Here is a 26,110-nt window from a genome sequence, read left to right as displayed (position 1 = left end):
TGGCATAAGATGGAACTTATTTTATAGCATCAAGTAAATGGATGTTAACACTTACCTGTTTGAAGATTTCAAGAATCTCACATGTGGATTTTCCCTTCTTTCCTTTAGCTAACCTTTAAGAAAATGGAGCTTTGGGAACATATTCTCGTGGGTTGGTTTCTTTTTTCTCTTTCGATGGTGAGTCCTCAACATTCATAGGTACAATTTGATTTTCTTTTGTCACTGGCATCTCCACTTTGTTGTCGACTTCTTTTCCTTTTCGCAAAGTCATGACTGCTTTGACCTCTTCATGCAGTTGTAATGAACTGGTACTTACTTCATGTACTCCTTTAGAATTAGGCATTGGTTGACTTGGAAACTTGCCTTTCTTAATAGTCATTGCCAAGGTCTGAACTGAAGAAGCAAGCTATCCCACCATTTTCTTAAGGCTTGAAACTGATTGGGCTTGTGAGTTGAAGCATGCTCTCATCTCATTTCATAGTTCATCAATGGTGCGGTTCTGTTGCTCAATCGTGGAGTGAGTAACATTCTTGAAATTCAGGAGTGAATCCTCCCATGGTCTGGGTTGAGAGTAGTTTTGGTTCTGATTTTATGGTCTAAATGGGGGTTGAGAGGCTTGAGGAACTTGAGGAATTGGTTGCATTGGTGGAGCTGGAGCTACTGGTCTATTTTGTTGGAATCCTTGAGACCACGAAAAATTAGGGTGGTCTCTCCATCCAGAGTTATATGTGTTGGAGTATGTATTGTAATTTGATGGTTTTTTCATTACACCTATGGCATTGGCTTGATCTGGATATGAGTTATGGTCATATGGTTATGTTGATTTAGCAGTCGATAACGATGCTATTTTTCGAGAGAGACCTTCAACCATCTCCTTGACTTCTTTGATTCCCGAAGTTGACTCGCCAATGTGAACCTCATTAACTCCTTTAATTCTTTTAGTATTCCTGAGTGATCGACTCCGTTGTTGGGAATTATTCGCTTGTCACTGGAAGAATTCCTAAATCTCTGATGCACTTTTGGATATTAGCTCTCCTCCACTTGTTGCCATTAGCCATTCTTGCACATTCGGCAATAATCCCTCTAAAAAGTATTGGTATTGGTGCCATTTCTCGAACCCATTATGTGGACACTTCAAGAGTAGCCCATTGAATCGCTCCCATGTTTAAAAAAACTGCTTGTTTTCTCTTTGGGTAAACTCTGAGATTTCCCTGCGAATAGCATTGGTTTTATGCACTGAGAAATATTTATTCAAAAATTTAGTTATCATTTATTCCCATGATGTGATGCTATTAGCAGACAATGTATTGAGCCATGAACGAGCTCTATCCTTTAAAGAAAATAGGAATAGTCTAAGTTTAACATCATCATCTGAAAAATTTTCATATTTAAATGTTTAACAAACAGTATGAAAATCATTCAAATGATTATATGGGTCCTCATTTTCTAGGCCATAAAATATGGGGAGACAATTTAGCACGAACTCGGGCCATAATAAGGGCCAAAATAATTGAACTTGGGCCATAATAAGGGCCAAAATAATTGATCTCGGGCCAAAATCATGGTCATCCGATGAAAACAATTTGGATGTTTAGGATTTCGCCACGTGACAAGCTTTGATTGGATGGAACACATCATCAGGGTTGTCATTCCGTATATATGCATGTATCATACACACATTTTTCAATCCACTATTATTCTACCACGTCATCAATCAACACAAAAATTAATTTTTTGATATAATAATATGTTGTTACGTCATCGGTCAACGTCACATCATCAGTTAATACCACATTATCAGTCCAACAAGATACTACCACCTTATTGGTTAATGCCAAGTCATCCTATCAATGCCACATTGGCTAGGCCCAACCAAGATTCTAGAATTACGGCATTGTTCACATATACAAAACTGTTCACGTATACTATTTTTACCTTTTATGCATTTTCTCAAGGTTTTCAGTTATTCTGAACTCAAAAGTGCTATCCGTTTTATTGTCCAACTTCTTGTTAATAATGAAATGACCAGAATACCCCTAACATACATAAAACATCAAATTATAATAAAACACACACAATCAAAGTTTAAAGAACTTAAGTACATAAAAATAGAAATTTTAGTTAAATTAGGGCGCAAATGACAATTCTATCCTCTATGAACATGCATTTTCTATTACACCACACAAAGCACGACGGTGGTAGCAGATTAAGACCTTTAGCCGCGTGTGCTTTGCCGATTATTCGTGGCAACTTCAGTAATTTTTTAGCAATATCAACGGTCGGGAGTAGGAGGTACTACTGTGGGAAGTAAAACCCAGATGACGGTTAGTAGGGATGGCAATGGGGAGGGGAGGGGAAGGGACCAATCTCCCCATACCCATCCCTGATATTTTGCGTATGTTCCCGTCCCCGTCAGAATTACTTGAGAGAATCTACATCCCCTCCCCGAATAATAACAGGGGATCTCCGAGGGTCCCCGATCCCTGAATAACTAATACATTTTTTTTTGTTTTTGATTTTGAGTTAATCATATTAAATAAAAAATTCAAATAAAAGTAAAGTTTGAAATATATCTTACATTAATATCTATTACAAAAGTCACATACATTAAATTAGTAAGTAACGCAGCATGCAAGGGATACAAACTTCTTTTACAAACTATCATGAATAAATTAATAGTCTAATACAAAATTGTTACAAATAAAATCGAATTTAGATTCAAAATTAACTTTTTCAATGGTGGCGTGGGCACTTTATAAATGTGGACTATTCTCTTTACAACACAATAGTTAAATCGGAGCAAATCAAGAGCAAATATTATATTAGATTAGATTAGATATTAAAATTGTGATTCGCTGTGGGCAATTATAACATCTAAAAATAAATAAAAAATATATTTAAGTTTAAAATATTTAAAGAATATTAAAATAAAAAAATTTTGGGCTAATAGAATCTACTCGGTTTTTTTAATTTTCTACATAAAAATTTAGGACTTTAATTAATTAATTAGGCCCAAAAGTTTAATAATATAAATATTTTGATATTTTTTATTTTTACCAATATTTATAATTTTATAATTTAAATTTTATTATTTATTTACTAGTAATTTAAAAAAATTAAAATAAAATTAAAAATTAAAATGGGGAAATGGATAGGGGATGGAGATTCCACCTCATCCCCGTCCCCTCCCCGAATAAGAAATTGGGTAAAAAAATTTCTCCGTCCCTTCCCCGAATAAGAAAGGTATGAAATTATCTCCGTACCGTCCCCGAATGGGGAAAATCCCCGAGGGTACCTGTCCCCATGGAGATTTTTAACATCCCTAACGGTTAGTCATGATTATGGTAAATCACACTAGCTTGCTGCGTTGATTCCGCAACTATTGTGGTTGCATTTGAGTGTTTCTGATCGGTTTTGGCCGTGGTGATGGTGGAGGTTTGCTCGTTGGTTGCTATACATGCTGACAAGGACCAACAACATTCAAGTCAGCGGCGGGATGGTTGCCGTAAACTGCGACAAGGGTTTGCTTGGGTTTTGGGTGTTTGACCTACTCCATGTGCATTATTTTGGACTCAACCCGAGTCCTTGTGTTGACCTAATGCATTATTTTCTTTTGGAGCACAATAACAATGCTATTAAATTTTGCAGTCTTTTTGGCCGTTTCCCACAAACAGCACTTAATGTTGATACCAAAATTTTTTATATTGTTTCCTTATTAAAATTTGAATGCAAGCCACTCGTTTGACATAAAAGCAGAAGGCCAATTAATAATGTCTTCTTTTAGTGCCCGGCACATGCATTCCGAATTAGCAAATCTTTCTTTGATTATTTTGAGCTCATGCGGAAGCTTATTTGGAACATAGTCTTCAATTCTTCAATTCTTCAATTCTTTCCATTTATTAATCTTTTATGCCCTTCCGATTTCTCAATCTCCAATTACTTTGCTGTTCAATGAAATAATTTAACTAATTAAAAATAACATATAATAATAACTAACAAATATATAATTAAGGGTAAGCTATGTATATATTCTATGCTCATCACCTTCTCTATTCTTATCATCTTGATTTTAAATCCGATTCACAATCTCACATCGTTAAGTTAAGGTTTTGAGTCATACAAGGCAAGGCTAAGAAAGTACTTAAACTCTCTCTTTTAATGAGTTGGTCTTTTTTAAAAATGAGTTGTGCTCAATGTGTGCGTATATAACGGACAAAATTCTGAGACTCAACTCTATTAATGTTCCACCATTTGATATCACTTATCAAAGCTGATTAATTATGGTGGACCCAACGAACACACACACATGGTTATTATTTTGAACAAGTAGTGCTTCTTGACTCGGCCAAAATGAAGGATAAGCAAGAGCCATTACAGTCCCTTTCTTGTATCTCTCTCTTCCTTAAATTTTCTCCCAAGGTCTTGTTGATGAAATTAATTTTGACCCTGATAGATAAAGCATTAAAACTTGCAAGCCACCAGCCTATCAAATATGACGACTTCCATTTTCTCATCGGTCATCTTTCTATGAATCTATCTTCATTGCGTACGTTCCATTAATTTCTCTTCTTTTGAACTTCATTTTTTTTTCTCATTCTTGGGTAGTTTATTCAGCAGGTGTTCATGTGTTACTAATCATATTTTTGGTACCTTAGTAGCCAAAATGGGCATTTTGCATAAGATGGCCACTTCACTCGGCATTGTCGATGTTGTTCTCGCGTTACAAAAAAAATAACATTTCAATATAATCCAGATTTGTAGAACCAACACAACAAAATATCAAACCACAAGTATAGGTAAGGGATCAATAAAATAAAAGATGCGGATGCCTTCTTCTAAATTACGCGAAATAGAATCACAATGATAAACCGACATAGGGGCGAGAAGATGCCGACAGAATAAATTATAACACTATAACTCGGCTAGGTATACCATGGTTTCTATCGCCACCTGTTAAAATTTTAACCCCCTACCAAAAGGATTTGAACATGATCTAGTGGTCAACTTAAAAAAAACCGCCAGGAAATCTTAAATTTATAGGCAAGATCATTAATTACTATATGTACGCTTCCCTAGAAAACAAAGTCCTGGATAAACTTTAATATCTTCTAGCCTGCATGCTGAAGCACATAATATTATGCAAGTTGCAGTTGCCAGCGTCAGCGTGGGATAAACTTTAATTTCTTACTAGCCTGCATGCTGAAGCATATACTATTATACAAGTTGCAGTTGCCAGCGTGCCAAAACACTTTTGCTCCACATAAAATATTATGCCTACTTCCATTTTGCTCCACACAAATCAAACCATCCGTTTTCAATTTATCTCCTTATAATCTTTCTTATTATTCCATCTTCATCGGGTGCGTTGGAGCATGACACGGTTTCCAAAAATTGCTGTCCTGTCAATAGCTTTGCCTGTCTTATTCATACTTGTTTTGATTTGCAGAGATAGAGGGTTGAATCCGTTCATTGGTGCTGGTAAGTTCATTGCTTGTTTAGTTCAATTTCAAGAATTTTGTTTTTAAATTTACTTCCTGTAATGATCCTGAAATCAAACTTGCGAGCCATATTAGATAACTGAGTTCCTATAATATACATGAGCATATGTAAATACAATAATGATCCAGTGGGCAATGAAACTCACCTCGTACTATCACGTGGTGCTGTCCTAAACACCTTCATCGGAGGTGTCTGTTTGTTGTGTATGAATTTCTTATAGAACTTATGAGCAGCATCACTCAAAATCGACAACTTCAAAACCTTATGATTTAGTGGGTGATGGTACTCACAAAGATGTTGGCAATCAATTATTGTTTGTTATTATAATACTCCAAATTGTTCAGGTTTGAAGTTTATTTGTGTAAACATAAGATCATAGTTGGGAGAGATTTACTATGTTACAAGTTCAAGTTCCTATATGATCTAGTGTTAAACCTTTAGTCTTAAACACTTGTAGATGTTAGCATTGGAGCCTCTATCTAACACTTAAAAAATTTTGGTCAGTCTCGTTGAATTTATGTTACACGTGAAAGTTTTTCTTAAGCCTTAAACCTTAAGACACTAATCTTATGTTAATGTTGAGATGTGACCTACTAGCTTTAAGATTTTAAATCAACTGACTCACTCTGGGCATCATTAGTGTATTTAGAATCCCAACTATGAGGATTTCTTAGCATGGTCTTGTTCATAGAAGTCCCTGTTGGCTGCTGCTTGTGTATGAAGTAGCATTACTTGAAATCTTTCAGCTGCTAATTACACTAGGTTAATTGTCTTTCCATTTGTCTTGCTCAGAAGACGACTTATCTAAGCTTATCAGAGAGGATGAACCCACCAGTGAGGATGAAATCAATGGTGAGAATCAACTCAGCAGTGACAAACTTCTTGGTGGGCTTCTTGCACCAAACTTCACGAAAAGAGATTGCTTAAGCAGGTACCAATCCATCTCATATCGAAAATCTTCGCCGTATGTGCCTTCTTTGTACCTTGTTTCCAAGCTACGAGAATATGAAAAGCTTCATAATAGATGCGGACCTGACACAGAGTCATACAAGAACAGCATAAAAGACATGGTATCTGGTCAAAATGACAGTTCCTCCGAGTGTAGATACGTTGTTTGGATAGCCAGAGCCGGCCTGGGAAACAGAATATTGAGCATAGCATCAGCTTTTCTTTATGCTCTTCTTACAAACCGAGTTCTGCTCATTGATGAAGAACCTGAAATGGCCAATCTGTTCTGTGAGCCATTTCCAAATGCAACATGGTTGTTGCCAAAGGACTTTCCCTTCATGTATCGAATCTCCCGTTTCAAACAGAATTATGCAAAGAGTTACGGGAATATGCTTAAGAAGAATAAGATAAATGCTTCGACAGATCTGCTGCCAACACACCTTTATCTCTACCTGTGTAATGATTATGATCATCATGACAAGCTGTTTTTCTGTGATCAAGATCAAACTATTCTCAGGAACATACCGTGGTTGATAATGAAGTCAAATCTCTACTTTCTTCCATCTCTTTTCCTGATGTCATCTTTTGAGGAGGAGCTAGACAAGCTATTTCCTGACAAAGAAATGGTTTTCCATCACTTGGGAAGGTACCTTTTTCATCCCTCAAATCAAGTATGGAAGCTAATCACTAGCTACTACAAAAAATATCTGGCTGACGCTGAAGAGCGTGTTGGGATCCAAATAAGGATATTTCATAAAAACAGTAGTCCTTTTCAACAAGTTATGGATCAAATTTTGTCCTGCACTGATAAGGAAAAACTGTTACCTCAAGTGGATATGGAAAAATCGATAGTTGCTCCATTTGGAAAAGGGAAATCGAAGGCTGTTCTTATAACATCTTTGATCCCTTCTTACTACGAGAAAATGAAGAATATGTACCTGAAGCATCCAACTTTGAATGGTGAAGTGGTTGCTGTTTATCAGGCTAGTCATGAAGTGACACAACACACCATGAAAAACGTGCACAACCAGAAGGCATGGGCCGAAATCAATCTTCTAAGTATGATGGATGTTTTAGTCACAAGCGCAGGGTCAACATTCGGCTATGTGGCACAAGGTCTCGGAGGTAAAAGACCATGGATTCTGTACAAGACAGAAACACAGAAAATCCCAGATCCTGTTTGTGGGCGAGCCATGTCCATGGAGCCTTGTTTTCATTGTCCTCAAGTATATGACTGCAAGGCGAAACGTGAAGTAGATACCGCTACTATTATTCCATATTTGAGGCACTGTGACGATTTGTATTGGGGAACTAAGCTGTTCAATAGTTCTTCTCAGAAGCCGTAGTAGTAGCTTTAAACATTTTTCATTCTTGGACGACTTCTGCAGTTAATAGGAATGGTTGTCTTTGACATTCTTTTCAGGATACACCATACATTTATTGATGTAATACTAAACATAATTTTGAATACATTCAATAGTATGTTGCAATATATGAGCTTTATCAGAATAATCAGGCCTTTGCAAGATCAAACAAGTTAACAAAACCAAGTGATCCGATGCCTTTGTATTTGTGAGAGAGTGATTCTCGTATTGAAGTTACCTTGCCACTCTATAGGGGTATTAAAGAGATTTAATGACCCAGATGCGAAGTACAGAAGCTGTCATTTAATAATTAATATGAGCAAAATATATATCATTTCCTTTACCAAATAACTTAAATGTGCAACTGTGTGATGAAAGAAAAGCGAGATTCAGGGAGAATGAAGAAAAAAGGCAGCATATTCAAAAGCCAGAAACAACTAGATTCATTTATGATTGGTAAAGCAGAAACAACCATCAACACAGCCAACCAAACATCAAGTAGGACCAGGAATCTGTGTTTTCTTTTCCCCTCTTCTCCCAGATTTCAATCACTAGTCCTAAGGAGGAGAAGTAACAAACTGTCTAGGTACACTAAATATGTCCTTCTCTGCAAATGGAGACGTCCACTCACGCAACCCACCTGCAGATGATGCCTCTGTAACTGCCCCATTATCCTGCAACCCTGACATACATGTGCCATTTGCACCGCCCATCCTCATGCCAGGACTATTCCTCAATAGGGAAGAAATCCCAAACCACAATCCATTAGGTTTCGGTGATGATGATAAGCTTGTGCTTGTGTCCAAGGTCCAATCTATACTGGTGTAGTCGCACTCTGGCATCAACCCCCCTGTATTCCAATCTACATGTGACGACGAGCCTAAAGTTCCAGCAGAGCCCCAACTCGCAAATAGTCCAAGAGAAGATGGCACCGCTAGTGAAGGTGAAGACATACCCATTGTACTCCATGAACCCCGAGACTTGGATGGAGCTGTAAGTGAAGGAGATGAAGAACCCATCGAGCTCCACGATGATCCCAAACCCGCTGATATAGACTCTACTGGGTTATGCATGTATGGGATTTCTTTATATGGAGCTTGTCGGTAGAACAGCTCTGAACTCTGGTTCTCTGTGCCAGGAGTTCCAGTACCTTGAAGTATCTTTGCATTTGGCCTTACATTTTCAACAGCTGGAACATTTTTCGCATACCATCCAGCAGTCACTTGAGGTGATGAAGCTGCACTAGAAGCTGGGATCTGCTTGGCATTCATGGATTGAGGACGCTGCATAACAATTACAGGTTCCCTTACTTGCTGGATGGTTTTTCCCTCATTTCCAGCAACAGCTTGCCGAACCTCTACTTTTGAAGGAGATACTAAAGGCATATGTGCAGTTGCCGTCAATGAAGCAGAAGCACTTGAACCACTAGCAGCCCACCTTTTATCTGCCAGCAGCTTTGATTGATTTGGAACTGGAGACAGCAAGTTTCTACTTCCAGTTTCTGTAAATGTTATTGGTACTGTAGCTGCTGCCTTGGTGTAGTTAAAATCTCGTTCATTCCTTCTCTGTTGTATTGTAATTGGAGCTAAAAGTTTTTCTTGTGGTCTCACCATGCTCTTGGTGTCAGCAGTGTCATCTGGCCTTGGTGGAGTAGCTGGCAGTTCCTGCTTCTGCACTTTTATAGTATCTTCTGCCTTATCAAGATCACCTTCACTAGCAACAACAGCTCTTTCAACCTCCTGCTTTGAACATTTATACCTCAGCTCTATCTCCGAGATACGTGCAAGCTCCTCACTAATATCAATTTTCAAGCTCCCACTACTTTCAAGCTTAGGGTCCGTATTTCGAGCTTCTTCTTCACTCACTTCAAAAAGCCAGTTGACAGATTCCTCCACCCTGCCTTCATTCAACATAAGGGCCAAGGTTGCTCGTTCAGAAGAGAACCCCATTGCGACAAGCTGCTGAGAAAGTGCTTCCAGTTTTCTTGACATTAGATAGCCACAGCAACGCTCATGTAACTCCTGTGCCCGCTTCTCTCTCTGACGCTGGTGCTTTTTCTCATTTTTTAAACGAATTTTTTCTCGCCTGTCATTGTCAGAACCAGGTATTGGATCTTGACGAGAAGAATTGGCAAACTTCTCTTTTGGGTCTTCTGACTCACCAGAGCAGCTGCCATTATTTGAAACTGAATCGTATTCTGATACCGTTCCATGCGGTCTACTAGAGTGCTCATCTGTATCATCAATATTCCGGAACCGACCATTATCATGGTAAGGAGGAGAAGTGGCTACTGATGAAGTATCTAGGGTATGGAATGTTCCCGAGATCGGATTGTAAGCACTTGCCGGAACTCCATTTCCAGCGTTGGCAGATCCAGAAGGCTTAATTGGAGCCTTTTGTTGCTCCTTGGAAGCTTTTCCAGAGGGCTTAGACTTGGATTTTGATGCTGGAGACATTTCCGTCAATTAAGAGTAAGCGGTATCCTGAAAAGATTAATAGGGTAGAAAATAGACTTATATTATCCAAATAATCATAATGATCAATATAGATAAGATCTGTAAGAGAAACCATGACCGAAAAACAATCAAAATGTTCAGAGAAACCTTCTCATCACATTTCATTCATCCATCATATATCATAATAACATAAGGGCTCCAACACTGTTTTGTGAGAACGACATAAATAAGTTTGCACAAGTCAAACTTTCTATTAATTCAGTAAAGAAGGCAATACAAATGCAAAAGAATAAAGTCTACCAAATTTGCAAGCATGCCAAGAGAACCTAAACAGGCAACTAGACATGTTGCATCTCATCAACATAGGGAGAGGTTGGTACCCATCTTCGGCATTCAAAGCACAAAAAATGGCTCAAAATTTTCAATTTCTAAAACATGGATTTATTTTCTGAAAGAAGAGATATTTATGTTAAAAGAAAAGATATTTAGGTTCTGTTCTGAATTCAGACGCTTGTGAAAGACATATTATAATGTAATAAGTAACAGTGCTGCCATTCAAGTCTAATCACTCCTTATACCTTGACTGATAATCTGGGAAAATAACCCACAATTGCAAGTTAGGAAACAATGGATGAATTCTTAATTTTGTGATAAAGGAAGAAACTCATTTCAGATAATATCCCATCTGGATGAGAGAGAGAGGAGTGTTGTATCTACAAAGACCAAAATACCAACCACGAGTAATCAACTTACTACATACAAAATTATAGTTGGCACTTCAATGACTAATATAATCTAAGAAAATAAGTACATTTCAAACTGTTTAGTTCATTAATTACACATACACTCCTGAGTTTCCCAGATGACACTGAAGCGATGGCCTAAAAGATATTAACCTGAACAAGTGATAGGACGAGAGCAGCTAGAGATAGAAGGAATCAATCCTACCAAAACACCCTCCACATACCCATTCCAAACTAGAAGAGCCAGAAGCCTACAAAGAAGGAAAAAATTGGATTGGCCAAAAACAGGAGCTAGAAAGAGTCCACTAGTAACAGGTACAAGTACCAGAAGGAATGACTAGGGCCAGAAAGAAATTTGTCTAACCCTGACCGGTTGGAAAGTGGGAATGGGTAGGAGCTGGGGAAAACATAAAATTCCAAATGCAAAATGTATGTCACACTTTAAGCATTTAGATCTACAGTCTACAGTTGGAGAAGCAGCCAACAAAACACACACACAAAAGAAAGATAAAAGACCAAAAATTGGAACATAGATACAAATCTCATTGCTACACCCAATTATTCAAATTATTCATGTAATTTATACATGCAGGAATCAACCAAACAATAATCATTTCTATCCAATTTAACCATCAACTACGTCAAAATAAATAAATAAATGAATACCATATAGATAAAGCCCCTAACATTCAACAAAGCAGAAGGGAGTTATCAATATATGTAACAGAAAAAAAAGAGACTACACAGAAACTCATATTTAAAAAAAAATTATACGACTCAAAAAATAATAATAATTGACAACATCTCCAGAGATTATTAGCAAGAATGCAACATGCCACAATAAATTTCAATGATGAATAATTCTAAAACATACACAATGCGCATCAACATGCAACATTGCAATTCAATGCCAAATTCGTCATTTTTATTAGAAAAATTCCAATACCCAGACACAAAATGTAAAATCCCCCCCAAAAAAGAAACGACAAAAATGAAACCCAAAAAGGGTTAGATCTCTCAAAGTTGAATTTTAGAAATCAAAAATGAAATCAAGAAATAGATCAATATCAACAAATAACAGCCGCCACTAATAAAAGAACGAATCCCTAAAAAAAAATCCAAAAATTAATTAATTGATTAGATAAATCGAAGATCCATCAAAGTGATAAGCTAGCAATAATAATTGCACAATTCCCACAAAAAAAAAATCGAACCTTGAAACGGAGAAATCGAAGATTATGATGATTGAAGAGTTGTTTTCTGTGTTTAAAGTTCGTTCGTTTTATCGCTTCTTTGTTTTCTCTATCGCTCGTTTCGTTTTTGCCCTTTCTTCTTCTTATTTTTTATTTTTAATTTTACGTTCTGTATTTTTTATTTTTTATTTATTTTTTTATATTTAAGGACGATTCCCTCACAAATATTGTTTTTGTACGCGAAATTACAATTGTATATATTTAAATGTAGGGTTTCAGTTCCGGCGATTTTTTTTCTTTTTCCCTTTTTGTTTGTTTTGCCTAAAATAAGGATCTCGTTTTTCCTTTTTCCTTTTTATCATTAATTTATTTATAATTATTTTTTTGGAAAAAAAGTTTTAATTTTAACTTTTTTAGATTAAAACATTTAATTCCCTTGGTTTTTAAAAAATATATGCAAGGATATAATTTATAATACATATTTTAACAATAGTCCTTATTCAGTGCCACTTGCCACGAAATAGTAATTTAGGTTACTGTATTAACATTTTTGTAGAAATATGTACATAGTCATTATTAATTGCGTCAAGACTCACATTAGTACATTACTAACCTGACATGATTATTGTGCGAGTTAAATGGCACTTAAGCATGTTGCTCGTTTAACACATATTTTAGCTATTTACTCAAATTCTAGTCAATTTTAGACATATATAAGTACAAATCGAGTTCTCTAAACATAAACTTGGACAATTATTAAACGAGTAATACTAATATTGATAAAATATATTTTTGTCACAAATAACCACTCATACGATCATCAAACTTCTTTAAAATCTAATGATAAAGTCAAATATTTCAGTTTCTTAGATATGAAAGTGGATGTTCAAAGATTTTTTTTTAGTATGACAATCAAATCATTGATCAAAAAATACGGACACACAGAAAAAAATTATAAAAAGTATGTCATTACTTGTGATTTCATTAAAATTTTGGGGATCTAGATGCTATTACACCGTAAAATTTTTGTTTATTTTTTTTTCATTTAAAAAGAAAAATAATCCAGATAGAACGGGAAAATAATCGTTAACGGAAACTGTTAAGATCCCGTGTACTGCGCATTGCCTCCGACTACAAATTTAATTTCCCGAATCACGAATCCACGATTAACAGACTTGTCAGCAAATTGAGAATTTAAATGACATGTCGGCTCACAAATCCAAATTTACAACCTCTTAGACTTCTTCTGTGGATGCTTTTGTGAGGCTCCAACGATCATGTGCAATGACAAAAATGGGGTTGTTAACTTATTGGCATTTTACCTCTTACTTGAATACTTAAATAATTTTTATTTATTATATCTTTAAATCTTTTTTTTTTCATTTGTTTTGTTTTACAAGATATTTGACGTAAATTATTTTTCCACTGAGAAATTCATTATGTACAGTACGTGAATATACACAACTAGTAATATCTTATCAATGTAATTAATTAATAAACTGTTCTGAATATTAAAAAAAAATTGATAAACTAAATTTTAAAAAAAAAAAAGGATTTCTCAGCGAGTAGCCTATGGTAAAACTAACATAGTTAAGTGAATCATTGCAATGTCTATAAAAATACTTCTCTTTGCCCAGTCGGTTGGCTACCTCAACAAAGATCTGGAAGATGATAACTCTCGCTCTTATACAGTCCCCAACAGCCTCAGTAGGGGTCACAGTTTCTACTCTCCATCTCTATGTAGAAACACAATGAGCAGCCACTTGGGCTTGTAGCCCAGTGGTGGACCATTGCCCTCAAAGTTAAGGATGACTATAAGGGCAATAGTTCTAGTCCCCACGGACTCAACCTCCTCTAATTAAACATAATTGTGTGGAGATTTCTATAAACGTCTTTCTCCCTTGCGAAATGCGAGTGGAGTAGAGACATCCCTCCTCCGTAAGGGGTATTTAGGATGGGCATGTACTTCATAGAATAAAAATGTAATAATATAAGTCTCATGTATATATATCTGATTGTAAATATCAGTGTAATGACTTGCTGTCATAGCAGTTGTATATATATCTGTGTAATGCAGTAACCTGATGCTTAATCAGTTTCAAAAAAACAAAAGAAACACAATGAACAATATCAACACCAAAAAAAACTTCTTTTCTCGCCTAAAATCCTTACCAACACATCAAGTGAATTCTGTGGAAAATGTCTTGCTACTGCTTGATAAATGGATAATGCAATGTTTAAAGGGAAAAATAAAGCTAAAATCCTGCTTTATCTATTAAACTATATTGTGTTTTATTATTATAAAATGCAGACCAGAACCAGATGTTCAAATATGCATGTTGAGGCATCCAATACCGTGTTTGCTACTTACAAAAGCAACAAGATTGTAACTTTAGGCAAAGCAAAAAAATCACCAATTCCCCACAAAATATACTAATAAATGGACTTCTTATACAGGTTTCCATTTATATTTTCGCATTACGTTTGGATAGTTTCTCAATACACACATTGTACGATTGTGTGAAGATTCTTAGCCAGATCTAAAGCATACCAATCTAGCCTGAACCATGCACATTAGTAGACCTGGGCAGTACTAACAGCCAAAACCTAGATACCGAATTCAAAAGTTTTACTTCAAGCACTAACTTTCAAAGCAAAATTTTCCATGGGATTGTAACCAGAAGCTTCATAAAGTAGTCCATGTGTAACAATATTTATGATGACAAAAGAAAGGCATGCAAAATTCTGCTCTGCACATAACCAATAAGATAAATTACAGATTGGCTTTTCCCAGCTTTTATGCCAAAAAACCTATTAAGAGAGATACATCTTGCCTTAAACAAAATAGATCGGGTAAAATCATTATTCCATTATTCCATCCACATTCACAATTGATAATGATAACAATAATGAAAGAGAGAAAAAACATATACATGCAATAATCATTGATCAGAACTAACATATCTCGCAAGGATTCCGTTTCACAGCAACTAAATATTATAAAAAAATAACTCAAGCCCTTTAATTCATCAGATACTAAAAAAGCCAAACAAACAAATGAAAACAATCAACATTCAGCAAAAAATAATTGAACTTGAGCTCACTAATGAACTAGAAACCTGTCAATCTATTTCTTCGACTGAGTCAAATCGTTAAATTAATACACAAACTAAACACCCTTGAACACAAACACAAATCTTAACTTCTTAACTTTGAGTTCACCAGAATTAACCAACAAAAACCATAACTCCGCAAAAATATGAAACTTTTCCATGCTTTGAAGTATAAATTGAAGCTCCAAATCACACCCTTTAAGATAGTTCAACGAGAAAGCAGAATCCAATAGAGCAATTCAGACGCTGAAACAAATAAGGCAAATAACTTGGCAAATAAAATAAAATCAACCAGAATTAACGCACAAGTGAATTAAATTTTTTGCCCGTAAACTTCCTGTTGAGAAGAAAAACAGAGAGAAATGGAGGACTAGGCTTATGTTTTCTTAGAACCTCCATTCGTCAAGTGACTGCATTGCAAGTAGAGAAGTCAAAGGATGTTTCTTCATACCAATTAAAATCAACTCTTCATTTTAGAAAATCAAAATCCAACACAAATAAAGAACAAAAATCAGATCTCAAAATTCATCCATAAGCACCTTCTCAATCTCAAAGGAAAGAAAGGAATCAACACAAGCATACTGAATCTAAATCTAAGCAGGATTAAGCTAGCAATCAAACTCTTCATATCACCCATAACATGCCAAAACTAAAACAAAATCATCCACAAGAAGGAAAATCTGATTTTAAAAAAAAATCAAAACTTAAGAAATTAAATACTACCTTCAGGTTCGTCAAATCACATCAGAACGATTTACTCAGAGGCAGCACGGTCACTGGAAGAGGTCTATCACCATTGGTCGACGGTTATGACAGAAATTTTAGGGTTTCTTGTTCACTTATGGCTAGAGAGAGATCTGCAGAATCGATTTTGTGTAAAAACTATAAGATGGTAATATAGGAATTAAAATAATTTAAGAAGATGCTTGTTGAAGACAATTGCAGGTCCTATAAAGTGGCATAGGAACTCTCGCGCCGCCATGTGAATATCTGGCGCATGAATATGCGACCGATTGAGCACAGATAATGAAATAATGGAAACAGACTAAGGGTCTATTACAGAATTAGAAAAGGTCTATCATTTGTAGAAAGTTGGATTAGCAAAGTGCTTGATACCATCATTCAACTAATTTTATGGCCTGACCATCAGTGATACAATGAAACAAATACTTTCTATAAAGTCATAAGTTACTGGATAAAGCTAAATGGTTTGAAAGATTTGAAATATACTTGAAAGCAGGCAAACTGTCTACAATTATGCTTTCAGACTCAAAATACAGAAAGAAATTTGGTAAAGGAGAAACAAACGGTACAGAGGATGAACAGTTGAAACACTCAAACACCAGTCATCAGTAAGACAGAGATGGACCGGAAAAGGAGTACCTTAATGATACACATGCAGCTGCCAATTCCAGCTTGGGAATTTCATAGGGGTATCGCATACAATAGTTTACCCATTATTTTCATCATTTTCTCCCCTTCTTAAGGATCAGTTCTCTAAGTCGCTCTCAATCCAGCAGCAGAGTAGGAACCTGAGGCCATGTCTTCTCTCCTTGGAGGTGGCAGATATGGGTCCACAGATGAAGCAACATAGTAGCTTGTAGGAATCCAAGGCTGTAGCTACAGGGGAAAACTCTGAATACCTGTTCATGTCCGGAACCCACATAATAAGCCTGCTAATGTCTCTCAGTCAAGTACAGAGGATCAGCAGGAATAGGTCCCCTGGATAGAGTGATGGTGTCACCATATATGGAATCTGGGCATCTTAGAAGGTGCTGTTGCCCTCTTTCATGGCCTCTCTGGTACCTGTCTAAAGAAGCATCAGTGTGAATTAGCAGCCAGGTTCTTCCTCTCTCCCTAAAGACCAGAAGCAGCATACTCTTTTCCAGTAATGTATATATCACGGGGATCTTCCTCTCTTAGTGCAGATCCTTTCAATATACAATGCGTGATCACCCTTTCAGGAGAAATTCCATTATATCTCCTAGAACTAGCATTAGAATATGGATCTCTAGCAAATATTTCCCAGTTTGACTCTTACAAGTTCATAAACTTCCCTATCTTAAACTTTTGGCATGGAAGCAGTGAGAATAGGCAATGCAGTTGAATGGGCTGCAACAGGTCGGAAAAGTTCTGAGAGCTTCCTAACCTGAAAAGAAAATTTTAAAATATCATAAATTCATGGATGAAGCTTGTGTAGAAATTATGGAAAGATTAGATTAGTTGACATTCCTGATTTCTAGGATTAATTGTCTAATTTGTCTGATTTGTATAGCTGTTACTAATTTGTATATTTTCAAAAATTAGGAAGTTAAATTAGGAATGTGTAGACCTATAAATTAACCCTATTGTACCGGCTGTTGGGAGTACTTAAAAATAAGAAAAGATTTTATTCTTCTCCTCTGTTCACAGCTTGGAATATTATGAATTCAAGAATGTAAGATGAAATGGTCACCAAGCCACTGAAGGAAATACAAAATTTCTACCTGTCTGGGAGTAAGCTCAATTTTGAACTTGTGTTTTTCATCATAATTTTTCTTAATAGCCTTATTGAATACACTTTCAGGGAGAGGAAGACAATCCCCGTGGACATTAAACCGATCAAAAGTTGTCAGCACAAAGATGTGGCTAAATTTATTTAAGAAGTGATAAGCAACTATAGAACTTAACCTGAGCAATAAAGGCCATGCCACAAGCTTTCGGCTCAAAAGAGGATGCCTTGTAAATCCCATACATAAGCTTGAGATCAAAATCATAGAGAAAAGTATATCAAAAAAAAAAATCATAAAGAAAAGGCTTAAGCCCAGGTTTGATAGCCAGCAGAAGATATTTCTCATAGAATTTAGTTTTATTTTTTCTGATTGTGCTGTATATCTCACTCTTTTTTTTTTTTTTAGAATTTATCTTTTGTTTATGGTTATTAAAATAGAAATTATGTTTTATTTCTCGTCTATAACATTGTCACAAGAAGACATTTGTTACTTGAACAATCTTACGATAGAGATGTAAATTTCGCTTTCATTAAATCAGCCCCATCCATAATCACCCTCAATAGAAAGCACACATAGAGCTTAAGTAATGCTCTGGAATCAAAAGCAAAGAAAGCGGGCTGGGGGGCGTATGGATTGCTTGAATATCTTGAAATTACAAGGTCGGAAATTTTCATGATCTTTTTTTTCTTCTCTCGAGAATTATCAAATTTCATTGTCGTTCTATTTGGAATTTATTTCATCAATTTGTATAAAAACCACTACATTATTGATTAATGTCAATAGACAAAATGTTGTTTGCTTTCAAAATTAATTTTTTAGGGATGGTTTTTGTGATATTCAAAAGAAATTTTAATAATTTTAGAAAATTTAATAGAGATTATTTGCTTTGTGCTAAAAAAAAACTGCTTAATTCCGATGAAATTATGAATCATTGGATTCCTTCACTGGTAAGGATTTTGTTAAGATGAGTAAATGCATATAAATCTCTCCTCTCAATTTTCACGGTAATTTGTATTTTTGTTTAACAACAGTAGCATAGAGCAAAGAGAGAAAAATGAGAAAATTCCTCCACTTTGACATCAAATTTATTATCTATTTTCACTTTATCGTTTCACTAACCTGTGCATCTGTTGTTTCGAAACCTCTCTCCTTCCATTTTCCAGAACTTTATCCCATTAAAGTATGATAAAAGAGAATCTTTTACCTCCTCCTTATTTGTTTCTTGAGAAAATTGTAATGCCAATACATGAGTAAATCACTAGGGCAGTAGTGCATGCTCCTTTCCTCAAGAAACCAACAAGGAGGTAAAAGAAAATGTTTACCAAAAATCTAATTGAAAGGTTAGGGAAGTGGGCTAAGAGGGACTTCCAAACAAGAGAGGCAAAGATTAGTAAAACGACAAAGTGGAGGGAGATAATAAATTTAACAACAAAGCCAAAGATTTTTTTTCTCCTTTTTCTCATCTTCTTACTACTTTTGTTGAACAAAAATAAAAAATATGATGAAAATTGAGAAGAGAGGCTTACATCAATTTACTCATCATAATAAAATCTTTTCTAGTGGCGGAATGCAATGATTTTTAAATTTATTGAAATTAATCAATTTCTTTTTTTGACACAAAGTAAATAATCTCTATTAGATTTTCTAAGATTGTTAAAAACCTCTCCCAAATATCACAAAAACCATCCCCAAAGAATAAATTTAGAAAGTAAATAGCAATTTGTCCATTAACATCATCCAGTAGTGTACGTTTTGGTTTTTATGCAAATTGACAAATCAAATTCAAAATAAACTGATAATGAAACTTGATGATTCTCGAAAGAGGGGAAAAAAAAGATATTCATGTTATTCATGTTTTCTGGGGAAGTTGATGTCAATCAGTTAGGTTGAGTTTGCATTACATTAACTCAAAAATAAATGTAGCTACAGTTGAGGATTCCCTACCATCTTCTGATCAGGCCCAAAAGTAAGAGCATAATGACGATGCCAAGCGAGTGTAAAGTCAAGACAATGATCCTCAACTCTAATATTCCAAAAGCATGATTCAACTCTGTCATCCTGAAAGCATGAAACTCAAACCTAGAGTTTAGTCTATAGAAAGTAATCAATAACAAATCTGAGTCTATCAAAAACATCTTGTTTCGATATAACAACACAGCAGGGACAGTGATGTTTTGTGACAGAAAATACTCAATTTTTTTCCCCCAATTTTCACTCTGTGACAATACGTTAATTATTGCATTAAAAAAATGAGAAACCGATTGGCTTTACTAAATATCGTCCTCGATACAGCACAATGTTAGTTTCACAAAACGTTAACAGTAAATAGAAATTTGATAAAAGATATTTAGAATTTCTAAAATGCAAAGAAACAAAATACTCTGCGCATGGTAAAGAGACAAATGAACATTATTCATTTCCTTCGAATACAAAAAGCAACAAACAACTTTGGAGTTTAAAAAGAATTAGTTTAATTACTCTCACTAAATTCGGCTGAGTTTGCAATAAATTGACTAATAGAGCTTAGGAAAAACAAAGACGGGCAAGTAGGTAATATAACCTAGCTGGTTCGGTGTTTCCGGCGCCTAGTGGCCGTGAACTTAACTGCTGACTACCGGATCTCACAGCACACGTCACGGAACTAATACTGACAGCGGCGGTCGTGAGAAGCAAATCGCGGCAGTGATGATCACTCCGGTGGAACAGCCGGCGTGTGGTGTATCTTCCGATGAATATAGAATTAACGCCACGTCTTCGTCGTCGTCGTCGTGATCATCCAAAGCAATCTCACAATCTCAGTACAAGTAGGCGGTCTAGCTGCCACGGCCGCTTTTAAAGTTATTTAAAATTTTTGATAATTTTTTAGAAAATTATCATTACACTACATTTATTTTACCTTATCTTCATTTAACCACTATAAAATTTTAACATATATTTTACACCACCTTTCATTTCACATTTATATCAACTAACCACTTTTATATTAACACTATTAAATAATTTTAATAAAATAACAATTTTATTTATATCAACTGGCCACTTTTGTATTAACACTATTAAATAATTTTAATAAAATGATAATTTTACCCTTAAATAAATTAAAAGATTATTTTATCTTATAAAAACTTTTAAAATTAAATTATAATCATAAAAATATCCCTAAATTTTATAAAAAATAAATCCTAAATAGAGGTGCTCAACTGATTTTTACTAAATTTAGATTTTACAAAATTTTAATAATTATTTTTATTAAAAATTATAATTTTACAAAATTTTAATAAAAATAAATGAATTTATTTATTAAAAATTTATAATTTTATAAAATTTTATTAAAATAACTGAATTTATTTCTTAAAAGAATAAATCATAAAATTTTAATAATTTAGAGTATTTTTATTAAATCCCAAAATTTTGCAATTATTTTTATAATTATAATTTTATATTAAAATAATTTTTATTAAAAATAAATAACTCTAATTTTGGGATTTATTTTTTTATTAAATTTAGAGATATTTTTATGATTATAATTTTTAATTTTAAAAGTTTTATAAGATAAAATAGTCTTTTAATTTATTTGGGGGTAAAATTGTCATTTTATTAAAATTATTTAATAGTGTTAATGCAAAAGTGGCTAGTTGATACAAATGTGAAAAGAAATGTGGTGCAAAATACATGTTAAAATTTTGTAGTGGTTGGATAAACATAAGGCAAAATAAAGGTAGTGAAATGATAATTTTCCTAATTTTTTTAACTGAAATGATACCGTACCACTAAATATATTATTCTGAGTTCTGTGTTCTTAAGTTTAGGGCAGGTAATTGGGTGTTGGTATGTTATAATTTAACGGTTGAAGAAACATTTATTTCTGTGTTTAGTCAAAAATAACAGTAAAAGGGGAAGACAGAGTAAGGGTGGCAAAAATACTCGTCCGGTTCGGACCAGGACCGCACCCGAGCGTTGTGGGCTGGGTAGCCGGACCGGTCTTGGGCATCACTTGATAAACCCGGAACCCAGATTTTATTAAAAAAATGTTATAAAATATATATTATTTTAAATATTTATATTTATTTGACTCATTTATTACCCATATATAAAGTTTTAAACACTTAAAGTTCATATTTTCATGTCAAATTTTATTAAAATAAATTTAAAACTTATAAAATTACCAAAAAATATACACATATAATATTAAAATATATAAAACCCGGGTACCCAAATTAAAACCCGGCCCGGGCATCTATTGCATCCGGTCCGGGTCCGATCATTGTGATACCTGGACCGGGCCTGGGGTTTTGCCAACCCTAAGACTGAGAGGGCTCAAGCGGATTGGAATGACAAAGAAAGACATAGCAAAGTTTGGAAGGGGTTGATTTTTTTTTTTTATTTATTGACTTAAATTAAGTCATTAAATATATTTATTTTTGTAACTTAATGAAAATTGAAAATTTTCAATCATTAAGTTACTAAGTTAATAAACTTATTCTTTTTTAACTTTTTGTTTAATTTACAAAGTCTGAATAACATCATTAAAAAAATTCTCTAAAATATGCTTATCTAATTAACTAATTTTCATCTTTACTTAAATAAAATTGAATAATTATCGTTATTACCAATTTCTATAATTTGTGATAATGTAGTGGTAAGACTATTATTATTTTTCTTCAAATTAGCATTATTTATCTTTATAATATTTTATGAATATTTTTCATATAAAACATTATAAACAACAATAAAATTGGTTAACATATACTAATTTAGAATATTAAATGGGTATATTCAATTGAACATGTTGTGTTATGATCATATATTATTTTATTATGTTCTTTGAGATGTTTATTATTTATTTAACATTTATAATTTATAAGGGAATAAATGTAGAAATACTAGTTTTTAAAATTTTTAAGTTATAAAAAACCTTTAATGGTTATATTTGGTGATTTAAAATATATATATATATATATGTCATTCAAATTCAAATATTTAACTCTATTGAGAATTCAGGTTAATTCAAATGAAAAAACAAATGCCACCTAAGAATTTAAAAAATGATGTTCATATGCTCATTCGATCTTGTATGTTGAAGTTGGTAGAGCTGAACTATCAAGAAGTTAATGTGAGACATCATAATTCAACAAATTATTTGAGAACAACAATAATATTTAACAAAGTAGTTACATAAATAGATATGGCCAGCTAGCCAGATGGTACGTGGCAAGACACGGGTACGGCACACGCATGGCATGTGGTTGTACAGTACTAAGCATGTTTTAGTGGAGCATGCAGAATGGTTCGGCACACATGTCGGTGGGACTGAGCTAAAAATTTAGGCATGTGAATCTTAAAAACATGGCATAATTAGGGATGGGCTAAAAGAGGGCATGTGAAAAAACTTGCAATAGGTATGCCTCATTAGTGGGCTATGGAATTAGATCTATATATTGTTGTATTATAATTGATTATTATAAAATTAGATAATATAGTTGTGTTGATAGAATGTTAATTGTTGTATTTTAAATATTCAAATAAAGTTTTTTTTTTAAATATATCTCTTGCAAGTTTAGACAAGTTAGAACTAGAATAGAGCTTTTAGTCAACAAGAAGATTAATTGGTGGCTTTGGTTGTCAATCCTTCTCTTGATGGAGCCTTCGTTCTAATTCTCTGTAAGCTCTTTTTCAACAAACAAGAAAATATGGGTTAGTTTAATAATACCATAACTTTTAAAATATTTATTATTAGTTATGATAGAAAAATAATTAAGTGTGAAGAGAATCAATTAAATATTTGGTCCAAAATGTTGTGGGTTTTAAAGGCAATCATGAATATTTAGTAATTCTTACTATTAAACTGCTACGAGAATATAAATGGCTGAAATAAATAACTTTATTTACACATTTATAAATATGTATATAAGATATTTTTGATAACTAAATGAATATTTTTATATTATTAATTTTATTTTTATCTTGTTATCTTAATATAATTGGCAATAATAATAATCTTTTTAAATTTAAAAATTTTATTTCTTAATTAATAAAGATAATTTTAGATTTTTATAATAATTGTATTAAGTATAAAATTTATTCTCTAAAATCAGATTTTAAAAAGTTACTTCGTACATTCTTTTCAAAATATGCTATAGAATGAGGTGATTTTATCAAACGTATTTTGTAAAAAAATTAACCAACTAAATTAGCCTTTAATTTTTAAAAATCACTTTTAAACCTCTCAAAAGTAATTCCAAATGAGCCCTTTGACTTTAAAAAAATATTTTTAACAGTGAAATATTTCTTTTTTTGATAAAAAAAAAGTCATATCAAATAGGCAGTTATATTGGAGAAATAACATAACTATACATCATCATTTGAATTTTATTAGTCTTACATCCTGTGTGCATCTAAGTGTGTTTTTGAAAGGATTAGTGGCAGCAACATAGTTTACATAACATATGAGTGGTTTCTCATGGCTTTTAGTGGTTTGCCTGATAATAATTAAATCCTAGTAAAAAAAATATTACTTATGGCTTGTTGTAAGTTAGCAAATCCCATTGTGTTATAGGTGTGACTTAGTAATTATCTATTGATGTTTTCTGAGATATATCTAGGGTAAATCAATTTTATTTGATGTAATCAGTCAATGGCAAGCCTAGACATTAAATTAAGGGAGGCTTAGTTTAAAAAAATTCAATTTAATTTGGGTTGCTTAGTTTTTTAAATTGTTTACTTGAACACATTTTAAAATCTCAAAAACTCGAATTCTATTATTTTCCTTTAAAGTTTAAAAAATAATAATAATATTTTATTTAGTTTAAATGATGGAATTAGTAGTGGCTACATTTGTGAAAGTATCATTTTTTCTAAATAATTTTATGTGGTTATTGATGTTTGAATCAAGTCTCTAAACTACTAAACATCTCTCTCACCACTAAATACAAATATTTTTATTTAATTTTTTCAAAAGGGACTGAGGCCACATTTAAAGGAAAAAAAATTATGGCCTAGAAGGTGCTTCATATCATGAATAGGAAAAAGTATTGTGTATGTTCTTTCAATATATGCATCTTATCTTTAGTCGAAGTCTAATAGCTACATGTATATACTTCACAACTATTGAAGTAAAGATTAAATATATGCATGTAAAGAATTTAACAAGTGTGAAAATATACGTCCAACAAAAGTATCCAAGATTTTATATACTTCCAACAAAAGTATCCAAGATTTTTTTTTTTTTTTTGTTTCTATGGATGGCCATCAATTGTCACCATGCATATATGTTGGCCTAAACGGTTATACGGACTTTGATTTGATGATAACAAACCATGCGTTAAGGGTAAAATAATAAATATATATTTCACTAGCTCTTGAAGGAGAAAAATCTTTTATGTGAGCTCAAGTTGAAGACACTCAAATAAATAAAGGCACAAAGCTCATCAAGTCAAGGACGAGCGTCAAGGGTTCCTTGTAAAGCTAGTAAGATTAAAAGTTTGCATGATTAAGCATTTAAAAGCTCAAATTATTTTTCATAAAATTTTAAATAATTGCATAATATAAAGGTTTTATACATAAAGGAAAAATGATTTTATGAAATTGGTTGTTTTCAAGTATATGGCCTAAATTGAATTTTTCTTGAGAACTTTGAAATCAACAAGTATTATTTGAAATCTAAAACAGGCCTATTTGAAAAGCTTTATAAAAGTTTTAGGCTATAGCATAATTTTATAAAGTTTTGGATAAAATTACAAATTTAAAAATTTTAATTATAATGGCTTACCATTTATCATTGGGCAAGTTTCTAGAATTGAAATAGTAAACAGCTAATTTCAAGCAGTATACCATTTGCATAAAATTAAATTTAAACATAGTCAAATAGGCAAACGGCGAATCGATTCATGCGAAGTAGTAAACTAATTGTACCCAGAAAGTTTATAACGGCTAGTTTTCTTATCAAACTATAAAATGCCAAATCAAACTCATTTTAAGAGAGTTCTTCAATTTTTATCAAGTTTAAACTTGCTCATACAAATCATCTTGAGTTTTCATTTCCTTATTCATATACATTGATTCATTATTGAGCTATCATTTGCTTATATACTCTTGTGAGGAGTGTGATATTTGTAATCTTCATTTTAACATAAAAAATAAAGTGATAGTAAGTGTAAAAAACACTTGGAAAAAAAGGTGTGGGATCATCTCGAGTTTTAAAAGTTTATTGACACTTTGGAAGTCAATTGTAAACTTCTTGAAGTCTTGGGTTGTTAGGCTTGGTCAGTAAAATCATCAATCTTGGTTTGCTTGGAGACATGGA

The 26,110-nt window shown here is 33.4% G+C and overlaps 2 protein-coding genes and 1 long non-coding RNA gene across 14 annotated transcripts; 1 reads left to right on the top strand and 2 right to left on the bottom strand.

The window, feature by feature from the left end:
• The first annotated feature begins 5,073 nt into the window (after positions 1 to 5,073).
• LOC102606855 (galactoside 2-alpha-L-fucosyltransferase-like) lies at positions 5,074 to 7,959 on the top strand. 2 transcript variants are annotated; one of them, XM_006494559.4, is made up of 2 exons: positions 5,074 to 5,478; positions 6,295 to 7,959. In XM_006494559.4, the coding sequence occupies exons 1-2, from the start codon at positions 5,373 to 5,375 to the stop codon at positions 7,791 to 7,793; spliced, it is 1,605 nt and encodes a 534-aa protein (XP_006494622.2). In that variant the 5' UTR covers positions 5,074 to 5,372; the 3' UTR covers positions 7,794 to 7,959. The 2 variants fall into 2 exon arrangements, with proteins under 2 accessions (XP_006494622.2, XP_006494621.2); XM_006494558.4 differs by having other exon boundaries at positions 5,080 to 5,478; positions 6,292 to 7,959.
• A 271-nt stretch (positions 7,960 to 8,230) lies between these two features.
• LOC102631456 (uncharacterized) lies at positions 8,231 to 12,393 on the bottom strand. The gene is made up of 2 exons (XM_006494557.4): positions 12,225 to 12,393; positions 8,231 to 10,294 (listed from the first exon to the last, which is right to left on the bottom strand). The coding sequence occupies exon 2, from the start codon at positions 10,265 to 10,267 to the stop codon at positions 8,369 to 8,371; it is 1,899 nt and encodes a 632-aa protein (XP_006494620.2). The 5' UTR covers positions 10,268 to 10,294; positions 12,225 to 12,393; the 3' UTR covers positions 8,231 to 8,368.
• A 1,213-nt stretch (positions 12,394 to 13,606) lies between these two features.
• LOC102631141 (uncharacterized) lies at positions 13,607 to 20,624 on the bottom strand. Of its 11 annotated transcripts, none has more exons than XR_008054603.1 (6): positions 20,369 to 20,624; positions 19,753 to 19,866; positions 17,803 to 18,055; positions 16,700 to 17,465; positions 16,040 to 16,173; positions 13,607 to 14,168 (listed from the first exon to the last, which is right to left on the bottom strand). It is a non-coding gene; the product is annotated as an uncharacterized LOC102631141 (long non-coding RNA). The 11 variants fall into 11 exon arrangements; XR_008054601.1 differs by having other exon boundaries at positions 13,607 to 13,939; XR_008054605.1 differs by lacking the exon at positions 13,607 to 14,168 and adding an exon at positions 15,055 to 15,726.
• Between the last annotated feature and the right edge of the window lie 5,486 nt (positions 20,625 to 26,110).

This window comes from Citrus sinensis, chromosome 5, assembly GCF_022201045.2.
Source record: "Citrus sinensis cultivar Valencia sweet orange chromosome 5, DVS_A1.0, whole genome shotgun sequence".
Classification (NCBI taxonomy): domain Eukaryota; kingdom Viridiplantae; phylum Streptophyta; class Magnoliopsida; order Sapindales; family Rutaceae; genus Citrus; species Citrus sinensis.
The sequence above is the reverse complement of the archived record's forward strand: the minus strand, read 5'-3'. Positions and strand labels throughout refer to the sequence as shown.